This window comes from Equus caballus, chromosome 14 (genome assembly GCF_041296265.1).
Source record: "Equus caballus isolate H_3958 breed thoroughbred chromosome 14, TB-T2T, whole genome shotgun sequence".
Classification (NCBI taxonomy): Eukaryota; Metazoa; Chordata; class Mammalia; order Perissodactyla; family Equidae; genus Equus; species Equus caballus.
In genome coordinates, this window is record NC_091697.1 from 76323434 (window position 1) to 76340948 (window position 17515).

The 17515-nt window shown below is 41.1% G+C and overlaps 1 protein-coding gene across 2 annotated transcripts; it reads right to left on the reverse strand.

The window, feature by feature from the left end:
* Positions 1-8936: 8936 nt before the first annotated feature.
* On the reverse strand, positions 8937-13736 carry TSLP (thymic stromal lymphopoietin). 2 transcript variants are annotated; one of them, NM_001164063.3, is made up of 5 exons: positions 13597-13618; positions 13273-13409; positions 12322-12366; positions 11526-11654; positions 8937-9248 (listed from the first exon to the last, which is right to left on the reverse strand). In NM_001164063.3, exons 1-5 carry the CDS (start codon positions 13598-13600, stop codon positions 9132-9134), a joined length of 432 nt encoding a protein of 143 aa, NP_001157535.1. In that variant the 5' UTR covers positions 13601-13618; the 3' UTR covers positions 8937-9131. The 2 variants fall into 2 exon arrangements, with proteins under 2 accessions (NP_001157535.1, XP_070088901.1); XM_070232800.1 differs by lacking the exons at positions 8937-9248; positions 11526-11654 and having other exon boundaries at positions 11669-12366; positions 13597-13736.
* Positions 13737-17515: the final 3779 nt, after the last annotated feature.

Below are 17515 nucleotides of genomic sequence, written 5' to 3' on the forward strand. Positions count from 1 at the left end.
TTAACTTTTAATTTCATTTTAATTCACTTATGCATTTACTCAGCATATTTACTGAGAATCCACTATGTGTTAGGTATTGTACCAGGATGAAGTATGAGCCATACTGATAAGATTTCACCAGATCTTCCTCAAACTCCACATCCATGTGATCTGTTACCCCAAATTATTCCGCAGATTTTCATATCCAAGATATCTGCTCCAAACACAATCTAAATTCATCCTCAGTACAGTTTGAAATCCCTTGCCATCCCCTTTTCCATAAGAAGCATAGTTAGTGGAAGGGAGAGTAGGAGGGGAGGGAGCAGGGTCATAAATACAGTGCATCGATGAGCAAATTCTAGAAAAGTAGCATCTGAGAAATAATCGCCAAGGCAGTAATATATTGACATGAGAGTTTATAGGAAGCAGTGTGAAATATGCCAAAGAGTGTTATCCGTTTTCCACGCTGGCTTCTCCTGTTCTTCACTATCCTAGGTCACAACTTCAGGCTTGTTCCCCCTGATATTAAGGCCTGGCTTCATCTTGCTCACCACTCTCCACCTCCAGCCCCACTTCAAATTATTCCTTAAATCAAAGCTTAACTTATCTTTTGTTGGCATTCAGATAAAATACAGCTTTCAACAATAAGTAACAACCACGCACACAGAAAAACAAAACCAAAAGCAAACAAACAAAAAAATCTTTACTCAACTGGCTCATGAGATAAAAAATAAAGAAGTAGGGTGGACTTCAAGGTTGGTTGAACCACCCATTCAATTATGCATTTTAAACCTCACAGTCTTTCCATCTTATTTCTCAGCTTCATCTTAAAGCTGGGCTTAGGATAACTGCCAATTACAATTGCTGCTGCATGGTTCTTTGTCCGCATCCCATGAGAGGGGGAGCCTTTCATCCTAGGGTCCTTCTTAACAGTGAAGAAACATTTTTCAGAGTTTCCCCAAAAACTTACACTTATTGTTCATCAGCAAAAGTGGTCATATGCTTATCCCTGAACAGGACCCAAATTAGGGGATTTCCATGTGCTGCTTGATTTTAGTTTGGTTAACTCTATCAACTCCAAACAAGGATATTGGAACCACCAGACTGATTTAGACTAATCAAGGATCACCTCAGGAGCTGGGATCAATCCAAAACCCCATGGAAAGTGGCGGAAATTGATGCATAATTGAGAGGAGGTATAATGGATGTTGAGAAGACAACTACAACATCTGTTAGGTAAGAGGCACATTTCCACTTGGCAGAAGACATTTCTTATTTAAAAATCTCAAATTTCATTCTCAAGTAAGGAAAAGTGCACACAGTTTGGAATCAGCTAGATACTGCTCTTACTAGTTGTGCTATGTTGGATATTTTACTCACTGAGCCTTTTCTTGCATCTATAAAATGGGGATAGTAGCTAGCTCACATAAGAAAAGTAAATGATAAAGCTACTCAATAAATGTTGGTTTCATTTATGGTAAACTCTATCTTTACTTAAAGAATGGCAGAAAATGAACATAATGAATCAACATACACAAATCAGCAGCATTTCTATACACTAACAATAAACTAACAGAAAAAGAACTCAAGAACTCAATCCCATTCACAATCGCAACGAAAAGAATAAAATACCTTGGGATAAGTTTAACCAAGGAAGTGAAAGATTTATACAATGAAAAGTACAAGACTTTCTTGAAAGAAATTGTTGATGTCGTAAAGAGATGGAAAGACGTTCCATGCACATGGATTAGAAGAATAAACATAGTTAAAATGTCCATACTACCTAAAGCTTTCTACAGATTCAACGCTATCCCAATCAGAATCCCAATGACATTCTTTACAGAAATTGAACAAAGAATCCTAAAATTCATATGGGGCAACAAAAGACCGCGAATTGCTAAAGCAATCCTGAGAAGGAAGAACAAAGCTGGAGGCATCACAATCCCTGATTTCAAAACATACTACAAAACTACAGTAATCAAAACATGTGCACAGAGCATGGTACTGGTACAAAAACAGGTGCACAGAGCAATGGAACAGAATTGAAAGCCCAGAAATAAAACCACACATCTATGGACAGCTAATCTTCGACAAAGGAGCTGAGGGCCTACAATGGAGAAAAGAAAGTCTCTTTAACAAATGGTGCTGGGAAAACTGGGCAGCCACACGTAAAAGATTGAAAATTGACCATTCTTTTTCACCATTCACAAAAATAAACTCAAAATGGATCAAACACCTAAAGATTAGGCCTGAAACAATAAGTCTTCTAGAAGGGAATATAGGCAGTACACTCTTTGACATCAGTTTTAAAAGAATCTTTTCGGACACAATAACTCCTCAGATGAGGGAAACAATAGAAAGAATAAACAAATGGGACTTCATCAGACTAAAGAGCTTCTTCAAGGCAAGGGAAAACAGGATTGAAACAAAAAAACAGCCCACTAATTGGGAAAAAATATTTACAAGCTACTTATCTGACAAAGGGTTAATCTCCATAATGTATAAAGAACTCACACAGCTCAACAACAAAAAATCAAACAACCCGATCAAAAAATGGGCAGAGGACCTGAACAGACACTTCTCCAAAGAAGATATAAGGATGGGCAATAGACACATGAAAAGATGCTCATCATCACTAATCATCAGGGAAATGCAAATCAAAACTACACTAAGATACCACCTTACACCGTTAGATTGGCAAAAATATCCAAAACCAAGAGTGACAAATGTTGGAGAGGTTGTGGAGAAAAAGGAACCCTCATACACTGTTAGTGGGAATGCAAACTGGTGCAGCCACTATGGAAAACAGTATGGAGATTTCTAAAAAAGTTAAAAATAGAAATACCTTATGACCCAGCCATCCCACTACTGGGTATCTATTCCTAAGAACTTGAAATCAGCAATTCCAAGAGTCCCATGCACCCCTATGTTCATCGCAGCATTATTTACAATAGCCAAGACATGGAACCAACCTAAGTGCCCAGCAACTGATGATTGGATAAAGAAGATATGGTATATATACACAATGGAATACTACTCAGCCATAAAAAAGGACAAAATCGTCCCATTCGCATCAACATGGATGGACCTTGAGGGTATTATGTTAAGCGAAATAAGCCATACAGAGAAAGATGAACTCTTTATGACTCCACTCATAGGTGGAAGTTAACATATAGACAAGGAGAACTGATCGGTGGTTACCAGGGAAAAGGGGGGTGGGGGGAGGGCACAAAGGGTGAAGTGGTGTACCCACAACATGACTAACAATAATGTACAACTGAAATCTCACAAGGTTGTAAACTATCGTAATCTTAATTAAAAAAAATGAACATAATGATTCTTCCAACCCTTCTGCTTAAACTGAAGCTAACAGGTAGAAATCAGTAATTAAGGCTATGCAATGTTAAATTTATTTCTATTTAATAGACAATATCATGATGTTTCTTATGAAAGAATGTGTAAGTAGTACAGGGGAAATGGTCAAAGAGAGAAAACCAAAGTGCTAAGGAAGGAGATGAAGTCCTAACAGGACGTTCTGAAGGCCTGTACAATTCCCTTTTCTGGTTTCGAGCAATTTGATTTCGATGAGCATTAGGGTGGTTTTCTTCATTTCTCATGCTTCACTGAGCTTCTTGGAGCTATGGGTTTATAGTTTATTTTACAAATTTGGAAATATCCATTGTTACTTTCTGTATTTTCTTGGTATCTCTTCATGTCACTCCTTAAGAGCCTCTGATTACATGTATATTAGGCACTTGCTCTTGTTTCACAGCTCAATGACAATCTTTTCATTTTTAAGTGTTTTTTTCTCTCTGTTTTACTTTTGATAGTTTCCAAATGCCACCTGCTGTATTTTTCATCTTACGCATTGTAGTTTTCATCTTCAGAACTTGGATTTGGATCTTCTTTATATCTTCCATATCTCGATTTAACTTTTAAACATATTGAAAATAGTTATAAAAATTTCTTTCATGTCTTTGCCTGCTAATTTTAACTTCTATGAATGAGTGTAATTTTTTTCTTCTCATCATGCGTATTTCCCTTCCTCCTTCATGTCTGATCATCTTTAATTACATGCCAAACATTGTGAATTTTGCCTTATTGGGTCCCAGATATTTTTTGTTCCTATATATATTCTTGAGGTTTGTTATGGAATGCAGCTACGTTACTTGCAAACAGTTTGATCCTTTCAAGTCTTGCTTTTAAGAATTGTTAGGTGGGAATCTTGCAGCAGTTAGGCTTGGGTGAATTTTTCTCCATTACTGAGGTACGACTCTTCTGAGTACCCTGTCCAAAGCCTAAGGAATTGAGATTTTTCTGTCTAGCTGGTGGGAATAGGCAATCTTCCTGGCCCCGATTGAGCACTGTTCACTCTAATCTTTCAGATAGTCCTTTCCCTCGTCTTGGGCAGTTTTCTCACAGTCAGGTGCTGGCCAGTACTCTGCCCTCTACAGATCTCCAAGTTTCTTTCTCTGTGTACCTCTCTCTCCTTTGCTACTCTGTCCTATGAACTCTACTGCCTTGGTCTCACTGGACTCTCAGTCTGTCTCCTCAACTCAGGAAGTCTCCTGGTTCTACCTGAGTCCTCTCCCTATGCCATGGTCAGGAAACTCAAACCAGTAAGCTGGGTAACCGTAAGGCTCACCTCATTTGTTTCCTTTCATTAGGATTACTGTCCATCATTATCTGATGTTCAATGTTTTGAAAACCACTGTTCTATGTACTTTGTAGTCTTTTTTCCTTAGGGTGTGCATGTGTTGGGGTGGAAAGAGGTCATTTCAGGTAGGAGAGTAAATCTAGACCCTGTTACTCCATCTTGGCCAGAAGCAAAAGTCCTCAATCAAAAATTTTAAGGACAGGGCCGACCCAGTGGCATAGCAGTTAAGTTCGTGCGCTCTGCTTTGGTGGCCCTGGGTTCGCAGGTTCTGATCCAGGTGCAGACCTATGCATCACTTACCAAGCCATGCTGTGGCAGGCATCCCACATATAAAATAGAGGAAGATGGGAACAGATGTTAGCTCAGGGCCAACCTTCCTCAGCAAAAAGAGGAGGATTAGTGGCGGATGTTAGCTCAGGGCTAATCTTCCTCCAAAAAAGAAAAAAGAAATTTAAAGACAAAATTGCCAAACTGTCAATAATTGTATGCTTAAACTTTTCAACCTTCTTTCCATTGCTACACAGCAGTCTTAGACAGAAAACTAAAAACTAAAAAGAGATTTACCAGACTCTATAACAGCCCATATTTCTCATCTTTATAATGAAACAGGCATTTGAATAGCTAAATTTAAAATATTTTTCTTACCATTTGCCAGGGGCTTTATATTTATTATGTACTTTAATTCTCATGATAATCTTTTAAATTAGGCAACATCATCCTTATTTTAGACGTATAGAATCTGAGACTCAAGAAAGTTAATTAGCTATTATCCCCATGTATAAACTATTATCCTTATGTCCTTAGGTTTAGGCATAAATAACTTTTACATAATAGTAATGGTGAAATGTTATTAGTTGGTATTCCATAAACACTGGATGTTAAAAAGCATAGCTGTATTTAAAAAGTACAATCCCAGCTGGGAGGTATTCTCAAAGCTACAGCGGGAACAAAAACATTTAAGAGAAGTTATACTTTCAAATAATGGGCAGGCAGGAACACTAAAAAAACCAGATCTGCTCAATATTATTCACTGGTCATATTCTCTAACAGTTGGCTTTTAAGATTTAGACAGGAATACAATTGAGATTTTAAAAAAAAATCCCATTTATTCTTTGGTTAAGTTTATTTAATTTGTAGATTTGAGGGATCATTTGAGGGCTTAGTATATTTTGACTTCAGTAAAGCATTTGACAAATTTCCTCTGACCTTTATTTTGATATGGCTATAGTGAGGAAATGGAGATTCAGTTCTACAAAGTTAAAGGAACCTTTTTTTTTCTTAACAAAGAACATGGACAAATGACTTTATCAACCTATAGACATGCCAGTTTTGAAGGTCAACAAATCTTGGTCCTGTCTTGATGAACAATTTTTCAATAACTTGAATCGAGCCATTGGAAGCTTATGAGGGAGAGTTATATAATAAATACCAGAATCAAGATTCAAAATCTCAAGATCTCAATATGCTGGAATGATGAGACAAAAAAATCAACATGAAATGTTTGACAGGAATAAATGAAAAGACCCTTTTTTTTAGGTTAAAATTATACAAATAATATACAAATATGAAAACAGAAAATATAACAATACAATAACAGTGCTAAAACCAAACAAGCCCCCCACCGTCTCCTTCTACCATCCACACACTAAATGATGTATCCATGGACAAGAGATACATGTAAAACAAAGGGACTCAAATAGATTGAGAGTAAAATGATAGGCATATATTACTCGACAAGTAAAATGTTTTGTTTGGACATATAATGGTAAAGGTACAATTCTCAATAAGTAGGTCTCATGAATTTTTGGGCATTGAATAAAAATAGCATCAACAATTAGAAAGCAAAACTTTAGGGATAAAGAGAAATAAAGGGGCTGGCCTGGTGGCGCAGAGGTTAAGTATGCACATTCCGCTTCCGTGGCCCGGGATTTGCCAGTTCAGATCCTGGATGCGGACATGGCACCACTTGGCAAGCCATGCTGTGGCAGGCGTCCCACACGTAAAGTAGAGGAAGATGGGCATGAATGTTAGCTCAGGGCCAGTCTTCCTCAGCAAAAAGAGGATTGGCAGCAGTTAGCTAGGGCTAATCTTCCTCAAAAAAAGAGAAAGAAATATTACACCAGTAGACTTTAACTCAGCTCTCTCAGCATCTGAAGGAGACAAAAGGAAGGATATAGATTATGTAAATAGAATAATTAATAAGGTAGCGCCAATAGGTATATCCAACTCTATATGCTTAAATCCGAATTTGCAACTTTCTTTCCATTGACCATGGAACATTTATAAAACTGACCATATATTAGTCCACCAAAAAAACCTCAATACATTTCAAAATGTAGAAATATATATTTGGAAAAGTTCTTATTAGTTTAATATGGAGCATCTTCTTGCACATTACTTTTACTTGATAGTAATTAAAATAACTGTTTTTAGATTAAAACACCTATGGGATAAATAGAAGAATAAACTATATAAATTACACAAATTTTTAAAGATATAGCAGAAAACTCAAAGAAACTGCATTTAATGAGATGACTTTGAGCTGTCTCTTTGCTCAGTCCTTCATGCCTCTCTGCTCTTATGGAAATTGGGCAAAAACCTTGAGAAAAATTGTGAGGCTATTTCTTTTCACAGTTTAGTGAAATACACAGTCAACAGATCCCTAATAAGATGGAGTTAACAGGCTTAAATTATCATCCCATTCCCCACCTTTTGCATAGGAAATTAATGAATACTGGCCTATCCTAGACCCAAAGGAGTTTCTCTTATGATGGCATTTAAGACCCTGGGCTGGGTCTTCAGAGGAAGGTTTTTGGAAAGAGGGCACTTCCTGATTTCCCTCAGGGCAAAGGAACCTGCTTATTGAGCTACACTCTGAGCTTCTCTCAGTAAGAGCTGTGTCTTATTTACTTATATATCCTCAGTACTTGCCTGAAGGATTGGCACACAGTAGGTGCACTATAAATGCTTATTGGATACATAATGTAAACTTCCTCTTACTTATTGGCAAGTAAGATGGATTTAGGGACATTGAACCTCGCCTCTTCTATCTGTGCCAGCCCTTAGGGCAGTGGTCTGGGGAAAGTTCCTGCTCACAAGATGAACGATGTATTCCTGTCTGCTCTATGTTGGCCTGGGCTCTGTGGCTAGGGTGGCCCCTCCCACTGGTGTTCCGAGCATTCCAGTGCAGGGTGAGTCAGAGGGCGCCTGTGACTCTAGCTTGCAGCAGGCACCCAAGAATAGAATGGATTTGACATGTCTTGTTTACATATGACTCCTCGGTCTCTTCCAGGTGTGGGGAGGTTCAACAGGGGAAAGAAGGAGGGACTAGAGACATATTTTACGAAAAGGATTGGAAAGCATCCTGAAGCCACCAATCCACAAATATTCTCTCTATAGGCAGGGCCAACAGGCAGAATGCAGTAGGGGAGCAGTCAGTGGGCTCCAAGGATGAGGGGTGGTAAAGAACTGAAGAAAAGTGAGGCCCCTCAGAAAAGTATGTGTGAAAATTGTCTGCTAACTACATTAAAAACACCATTCAGGTGCCAGCCCAGCGACACGGTGGTTAAGTTCACACGTTCTGCTTTGGCAGCCCAGAGTTTGTGGGCCAAGATCCCAGGCATAGACCTACACATGCTCGTCAAGCCATGGTATGGCAGCGTCCCACATATAAAAACTAGAGGAAGACTGGCACGGACAGTAGCTCAGGGACACTCTTCCTCACAAAAAACAAACAAACAAAAACACCATTCAGAAGAAATGAATTTGAGATTTTATTAAGAAATATATTAGTGTCAATTACAAAGCAATATGTACATGTTTAAAGTGCTTACAAAATAAATTAAAAATATATTCCATAAATTTTAAAACATCTGTATTTTAGCTTTAACAAAGGCACTTCTTCAGGATCTGCTTGCATACACCACTCTTGTCAGTTAAGTAATTTTTAAAACTCGGCTTAGAATATTTTCACAATATTTTGCTTGGAAATTCTTTCAAACTGCTTCATTATATGTACAAGTTTTCATGCACTGCTTCTGCTTTTATCTTCTTCTTTCATAAGTTTTTAGTATGAGAACATAAGAAATGTCAGTGCATGTGGAAGAAATGCCCACCTTTTAAACAGAGGTTTACATGCTACTGAGTTCAACTTTTTTCCTTTTTCAAGGGAAAAAGTTCTTCTACTACACTTTTAGATTCTTACCTCAAGTAAGGCTTATGTAATTCCAGCTGAGAATTACTGCCACAAAGCCAGTGGCCCAGGCATTAACGCTACAAAGTCTCCCCCCAACATTTCATTTGAGGATTAGTACTTTCCCTGCATTACAGACCTACATTAAATGAGGAAAGCTTACAAAAATAAGTTAAGAAACCCTTCTGTAATTAAAAAATAACCATTGGTAGTCTTTTAAACATCCCAGAGTTAATGTTCTATCTACCTAGTAAAGATAATTTGTTACTGTGAAATAGGACTTCAGTGGAGATTTATTTTGTTTCACTGGGAGCGACTGAAATAACGCCACAATTCTATTAAGTTTGAGACTTGTTTAAGGCATTTATTTGTCGTGACTTCTCTTTTCTTTCTTTTCTTCATTGCCTGGGTATTATTTATCTGTGGAATAGGAGAATCAATGGTCAAAATTAATTGTCACTATCTTTAACCACTGTTGAGTGGCAGGTTATATTGTCTTCTCCATGCAAATCCATCTCTCAATGTGTCTCTCAAACATCTGCTTACTCTCTGCTCCTAGTGCTTTCTCCAGAGGAATGTCCTTCCATCTTTCCACCCACTTCCTCCTGCTTCAAGGCCAAGCACACTTCCTTCACAAGGCCTTTGCTAATTGTTCAGACTTTCCTTTTGGAAAGGCTTCTAATGCTTACAAGTGTGTTTCACTTAACTTGGCTCTCACTTACACACTTTATTATTGCATCATAGGTATTCCCCATAGTGCTGAGCACCATGTCTTATACACAGGAAACACTGAATATTTACTGAATGATTAAATGAACGAATAAGTTGGTGATTTCATGATATCCCTGACAAGATCATAAGTTCCTCAAGAACAGGACTTGTCTTATGCCTCTTTATAGATATTAATCAGTTCACCTATTATGCGGATCCAAAGTGCTCCCGCCTTCTACCTCTTCCACCACCTACCTGTGCCACAGACACCAAAAGGCTTATTCTGAAGTGGGGTCTAAACTTAAAAAAATATTGCAATAATCTTCCAGTGTATTCCTTCACCTGAATTACTCTTGAGTAGTGACAGACTGGGCCTCCTAGACACATACTACTCAGATCAAAAAAGTTAACCTGGTTACTAAGCAAAAATCTTACAATCTGAAATCTGCTAAACCATAATTAAACGTTATTGTTTTTCAGTTCTCCCCTTGGGCTTGGGAGGGGGCTGAAATAAATTATTTCCGACTCTCTGTTTCTCACATGCTATCCAGAACTTGACCTAGCCTGTCTTCCATGCTCTTACATGGCCGAACTGCATTGCAGCCATCTGTAGATTTGCCACGGTCTCCGATAGAAGGCATAGAGCCAAACGGGTTTTTCACATGGTTGCCTGGTATTGTGTACCCAACTCAAGCTCAACCCAGATCAACCCTATGGCTTCAGTCTTCAATCCCTGAAAAAGTGACAGACTTGGCCACCCGGATTCTCATTGTGCAGATTGATAAAGTCCACCGGTTAACAGGCAGCAATCATACATATCTGCACTGGTCTCACTTTGCCTTTTTAAAATTTGTCATCAGGAAGATAAATTCCCCACTTTACTTGCCCTCTGAAATAAATATTTATTGAGTACCTGTTACATGCCAGGCACTGTTCCAAGTGCTTTTACCTACATTGACTAATTTAACCCTCAGAAAACTATATGGGACTTGCTGACATGATCCTCATTTTGCAGATGAAACTGAGTACACAGAGGCTAAGTCAGTTATCCAGGTTTTCACAGTTAGAAGTTATGGGGCTAGGATACAAAGTCAGGCAAGGCTGTCTCCACACTTCCTACTCCTAACTCTGCACTGCTGTTTTCATATTTAAAGTTACATGTTCATTCAAATGCAAGTAACTGCATATGAAAAAATCCATTATGTAAAGAGACAGCAATACCACCCACACAAGCAATTAAGGAAACATGGGGTAGAGATTTAAGGTATAATTCAACATTTTTTTTTTTTAAGATTGGCACCTGAGCTAACAACTGTTGCCAATCCTTTTTTTTTCTGCTTTTTCTCCCGAAATTCCCCCAGTACATAGTTGTATATTTTAGTTGTGGGTCCTTCTAGTTGTGGCATGTGGGATGCTGCCTCAGCGTAGCCTGACAAGCCGGGCCATGTCCGTGCCCAGGATCGGACAGACCCTAAGAAACCCCAGCTGCCCAAGCGGAGCGCATGAACTTAACCACTCGGCAATGGGCCGGCCCCTAATTTAACATTTTAAGAAAGCAGCACACATTATTAAGTGATAAGCCCAAGCAATGCTGCTCAAACTTTGGAATGGATAAGAAGCTTATAAGGAGCCCAGACACAGAGACTGTGATTTTGAAAGTCTGGGTTGGGGTCCCTAGGAATTGGTATTTTGGACATTCACTCTTGCATTCTCAGGCAGCCAGGACATTCTGATGTAGGAGGCTCACTGGTCATACCTTAAAACATTGGCAGAAGGTATAGAACCATAATTCTGCCAAAAGAATCAGAACCCTGGAAATAGGTCGGTTTGGGTCCAGGTGTCCACTTGGGACTAACTGATAATCAACAGATTTTACCTGGCTTATTTGCTCTTCAAAAGATGAAAATCACAACGAATTCTGCAAGAAAGCCCCACTTTAATTTAAGGTTAGCTCTTGAAAAGCAAGAGTCTAATGCATAGGCTTACCTGAATTCCGGAGTGGCCTGGGCAATGGCTGTTGAGCGTAGCGTTAGTTGCTGTTACAATTTTCTTGGCGAGTGACAGGCATTGGCTGGACTTGAAGGTAAGGCGCTCGATTTCGGTGAGACAACTCGGCTGCTCACAGGCGGCAAAGTTTACGAGAAAAGGAAAAGTTTACGAGAAAAACGCCAGGGGAAAAAAACAGAAAGAGAAAAAAGAGTTGATAAATAAGTGAAAGGGGAAGCAGGGGAGGTGGGGAAGGAGCAGGAGACACAACAAAAGCGATTCAAGTAAGAGGAAAGAGGTCTGGGTAGAAGGGAGGGAGAAAGAACCCAGAGAAGGAGAAGGAAGGAGGAGCGTTGTGAGAGTGGCAGAGGGCGCCTAACGAGACGGGGCCCGCGCTGACGCTCGCTGCGCGCAAGGCTCGGGGCCCGGGCCACTGCCAAGAGGCGGCCCCCAGCGCAGAGGCTCCACGTCCCACCCGGAGAGGGGGTGCCCCTGACGTCTTTCCCTGGTCCCGGTTCCTGATCTGCCTTTCCTCCCGGAGGGTGGGAGGAGGAGGAGCCTCTCCCGACATCCCACTCAGTCCGGAAACAGACTCCCTCGCTCCAGACTGGAACAGAAGTGGCCTCCAAAGCTGGGCACCGGCCCAGAGGTTTCCGGCAGCCCAGTTGTCCCCACTCGGTCGGCGTCGCCTGGGAGCCCAGCCGCTGCCTGGAGTTCTACACGCCGTAGGATCCCCCCTCCCTGGAATGCCTGGCATCTTTCTGGAGAAAGCCAGTAGCGCTGACCACTTACTCACCCGGTCTCCACAGTAGACAGTGTGGTTGAACTGGGTACTTTTGATCTGGAAGGAAGGAAAAAAGCATACGACAAGAAGGGTAAAGACTTAAGTTCACAGGAGAAATCATCCTCCAGCTACCCTGCTCCGGTACTCCTACGTTTTAAAGATGCTTTGAAAGCAGTTTCCACTTAGGCACTTGTTTCCTATGCATCTGTTTGTCATTGACAAGGTAGTAAAACGCTTAAAGTCTTTAGCTAGTGCCTGCTGGTGTTTGAAACTGGATATCAAAGGATCCTGTCCTAGAAGGAGCCACAACCCCCCCCCCCGAAAGTGGGCACACCTGCACACAGGGCTACACATGTGAGCAATAATGCCATGTTTCAAATGCCCACATCTGCCCTGTAGCTGTTTAGGAATTTCACACATGCAGCTTTATCCAGAAATTAGAATAATCAGGAAAACAATTACTACTTTATATGAAAAAATCGGAAGTTTGCCTTATCCCATAATGGCATCCTAAGGCATCTAGAACATTAGGAAGATCTGAAGTGCACCTCCACACCCCTACCGCACCCCCTCCCCCCATCCTCACTGGATAGATTTAACTTACAAGAGTTCCCTCTCTATTACTCCTCTTTCTTTCTCCATCCCTTACCCCCTGTCCTTTTTGTACTGCACTGGCAGAGCAGCAATTTGGAAGAAGATAGACACCCTTGGTGGATTATGTGTTACCTATCGATAGCTGCTCCTCGTCAGCATTTGCACACTTAGTGTGCCAATTTCTAGACTGTCACTTTAGAAGCCAATATATTTCAATATCACTTGTAAAAAATTTTGACAAAATGCTGGGCCATGATTTTTTTTCAAATTATTTCTTTTCTTGAAAGTTACATTGTAGTTTGCATATGTGTATGCCTACTCTTCCGATGAAAAGATATTTGTTGTTTTAAAAAATGTTTCTTCACTTACTCCATTCATATATTCCTTCAGGGCTAGAAAAATGACATTCTGATATTCCTCTTCAATCTTCGCAAAGTTACAGTCAGTGAAATCGTAGGTCAGCACCAGCCCTACCAGCTGCAAGATGAAGATCTTCCTGAAAAAAACTGGCAGAACAAATCATAAGACATCAGGCAATGTACTTGGAAACCCAATTCCACCCCAGTTTCACACTGAACTCTTTACCCCAACACTGAATTGCCTCTAGATCTGCAAGGCCTGCCTTAGGGGCAAGTGCCCCCTGGGCACCACTCTTTGCCTCTCATTCCCAGTGCTCTCCAAGCCCATATTTACCCATGCTGTTGCCTTAAGTTGGAGTCTCCCTGATGCTCCAGAGTTTTCTGGCTCCACATATATAACACCTCAACGCCTACGGGCTCTTTTCTCCTAGGCCAATGATTTTCCTTGATGTCATTCTCTTCCTTTATAGAATTCTGAATTGATGACATGAAAGAAAAAAATAGGACTAGCCAAATCTATGGAATTTTAACATTAGTAAAATCATCAGGAATTTCCCTCACCTTCCTCCTTTTATCTTTGCCTGAAACCTCGGTACTGTCTGAATGAGCTTTAAGAAAGAGATACCCACATCTTTCTCTTACGTGGCCATTTCCATGGCCAAACCCCTTTCTTGTTGGAAAAAACACCCCAAAACCACGGCCACTCTAAGAACTGGACACTGCTGCTTGTGCTTGCTGTACATTCTGAGCATTTCCTTTGGCCACTTTCAACTAGTGCTTTCCCTCCTCTGTGACCACTGAGAAAACTCATGTGTTTATTTAATAGGATGCTTTAGAGGGTGCGTGCAGCCTCAGGCTTGGACTGTACTTCCATGTTAAGGCATTAAATGTGCAATAGTGACCAGAACCTTAGGGGCCAGGGCAATAAAAAGTTGAAATGAATGGGAAAAGATCTGATGGGCTTTGCCATCAAAAACTTACTTTTCAAAGCGCCCTTACCAATTTCAGGAAAAAAGTGACTATTCTGGGGGTGTCTGAGGGACTGCGGTCTCATCCAGCACATTCGATAGGTATCGAGAACTTTTAAAACCACAAAGTCCAGCACCCAGCCACCTTCACAGCCCCACCCTTCAGGCTAGCTTTAGGGCGAGGACATCAGAACTCCTGAAGCGCGGCCAGACCTTGCCGCGCGGTGCCCGGGGAAGGTGCTGTCCAGCGCGCAGCTCTCCCGGAGGCGCGCACCATTCGTACGCCCTGCGTCCCAGGCGCTTAACCCCACGCTGCACAGCCAAGACCTGAAGCCTCGTGCCTGAGCACCGGCGCCGGTTTTAGGGACAGGAGAAGCAACGAGATCGCGGGCTCGGATTTGTACTCGCAAACCCTTGTTAATCCAGAAAAGGGAGTTTAAAAGCAGTGAGTCAAGGAGAGTGCCTGAGAGGATGCCTAGCCTCCTCCTGGGCTCTGGCAAAGCAAACAGAGTTGAAGGGGCGGAAGGCCGACACCGACCAGGCTGCTGGGGGGTGGGAGGGGGGGGGAGGTGAGCCCCGCTTGGCCTGAGGCGCCCCGGGCTCTCCTGACACCCAGCTCCTCTCTTCCTCCCCAGCCCCCACCATAGCGTGTCAGAGCCTGCAGAGCCCCGGTCCTTGGGAAGTTCCTAGGAGTCATCGCAGGAGCCGCGGGGGCAGGGCGCCCCACGTGAGTCCTAGCAAATGTCACAGGCCACGCGGCGCCTGGGAACAACAGTAGGGGGTGGCGAGGAAAGCGGGAAAAGCAGAGACTCAGGAGTAGGGGAGGGGTGGGGACTCGAGCCAGAAATGAACTTTTTTTTCATAGAAGGCGTTCAACAGCTGTGCCAGTACAGCTGGACCCAGTTCTCTGGTTAAGGCCAGGGAATAAAGGTTGTAGCGCTATCAGGAGTATCGGAAAGCCGCTGATTCACCGCTGACTTCAAAAATAGGCTTTTCTGGAACCCTCCAAGTCTAGGATTTAAATGTCCTGGGAGCATCCTTTGGAAGAAAAGTCGCTCCGCCCCTCTGCCCCATCACCAACTTTTCAGGGATGATGCCAACGCCTAATTCATCTGCTGTGATATCGGAGGTGTTTCTGGTCGACAGTTGGACATTGGACAGGCAGACGGGAGCTAGAGACAAAGATTTCTTCACCGGATAGAGGAATGCTGACTGGGGCAGGGACAAAAGAAAGCAGCGACTTGCTCTCTTCTAGAGTGTAACCCGAGCTGCCTTCCTTCCTTTGTTTCTTCCTTTACAACTTTGCATCTATGTCGCTCCTTGTAGAGATGAGGCAGACAGGGCGCCTCCTCCTCTGGTATCCTGAAGAGGTCTCTTTGCCAGTTAAACACACTGCTGAACACTTGTCCCTGGGGACCCCCATTTCCTTTTCTGTAATTATGTGACCTCTTAGATCACTATGATCATATCACTTTTCTGCTCTTGCTGGACTCCCAGTTGCCTGGACATTTACAGTCTCTCCCTACTTGGCTCCAAGCTGTCTTTCGAGCCTTATCTCTTTCATTCACCTAGGCTTCTGCCAAATAGTGTCTAAAGTTAATGTTCTCTAAACGTGCCTTAACCTTTCTTCTTCCCAGCCTCACACCCTCAGGTGTTGGCATTCTCCTACTATTCAATGCTCATTTCACTGGACATCTCCTCCAAAAGTGGTCTCCTACCTGGATGTGACCTCAGTTTCCTTTAAACTATATTTGTTTTGGTCTTCCCTCTTCTGACCTCCGTTTGTTATGTAATATTTCAATAGTGTTCTTCAACTTTATCTTTTTATTAGACTGAGTTCTTTAGAAGCAGGAAATGTTTTATAATAATTGATTTGTTTAATATCAATTTTCTTTTTCCAAAAACAGTTGAAGTGGCTTGCCATAAGTATGTTGGTGTCAAAAGGTAAAAAACAGTCAGGATAAAGCAAAATAAACGAACCACAGAATAGAGGAGGCAAGGATCAAGTATAGGGAAAACCATAGAAAAACATTATTAAGAACTGGAGAATTAAGACAACCTCAAAAGTGAGTTCTGATCTTCCAAACAACCATTGTAAAGGAGAGAATATGATGGTCTCTACAAGTTGATTAGGGGAAGCCAATTTTTCTTATGACTGTGGTCACCATCATAACCACATAGGGCTCAGTCTGATGTGCTACGTGTTATAGGTACTAAATAAAGTCTCAGTAGATTGAAGTATATTAACCTTATTTGAAGATCATTTTCAGGAAGCAAATTATTTCCTATTGAAAGAATCTCTCTTTAATTATCTCTTTTTCTAGTTTTTCACTGCAATTGTCCCTCAATCCACTTATGCCTCTCCTGGGGCAACCATTCAGGTCAGTGTCTGTGAAATTTCCTAGTAGACTAAAGAGATTCCTGTTTTTCTCTCTTTCTATTTGTTCAGATGCTGAAGATGTGAACAGTATCTACTTGTGTAGTTTGGGAAATCCTAGGTTAGGTCAAAATAGTGTCTTCCATGTGCTAGGAAACAGGAGTGAGATCATTTGTAGAATTCTGTGACTACTAAGAGAGCTTAGGCAATACTCTCACCCATGAGATCAGCCAGAAAATGACCTATAACACAGTTCTCTTTTTCCCTACCCTCACTAGAAAGATCTGTCATTCATTTATTTCCTTACTATTTTTGTTTCTTGTTTTAATAATAGTTCCTTTTTTATTCCCTTATTCTTTCCCTCCTTCCTCTTAAATGTACTTCTTTCCAACTCTTCTTTTAACTATCTTGAATATTAAAAGTAGCCTAATCCTCATGCAAAACTCAGTTTGTGTTTGAAGAAGTAGATCCAAGTTGTCAGGAAAAAGGATGCTGGTTTTTTTTTTCTTACCCTATTAAGTTATAGTCATTGGACTTAAAAAAGGGAAAAGATATCAGATAGATTATTGATGAAATGGGAGAGATCTCCCCCTATAGAGTAAGAAAAGTGGATAACACCAACCTTCACTTGGTAATATTTTAGGAAGTGTGACAATGGACTTTCCCCAGCAGATGGGTATTCTTTTGGGCCTGGAAGAAAGTGAATTGCTCTAGATCTTCCAGGATCCTGTTCATATAATCACTCTACCTCTTGGTTTTCATATACTCGTGTGGAAAAGAAGGGCCATTCTTTCTTCCTTGATATTCTACTTTCATTATTCATAGTCAGGTATAGTATTTATATAACATGAAGTGGTCAACATGTGATTTGTGATAACTACAGCAGATGTTCATTTTGCCCATTAATT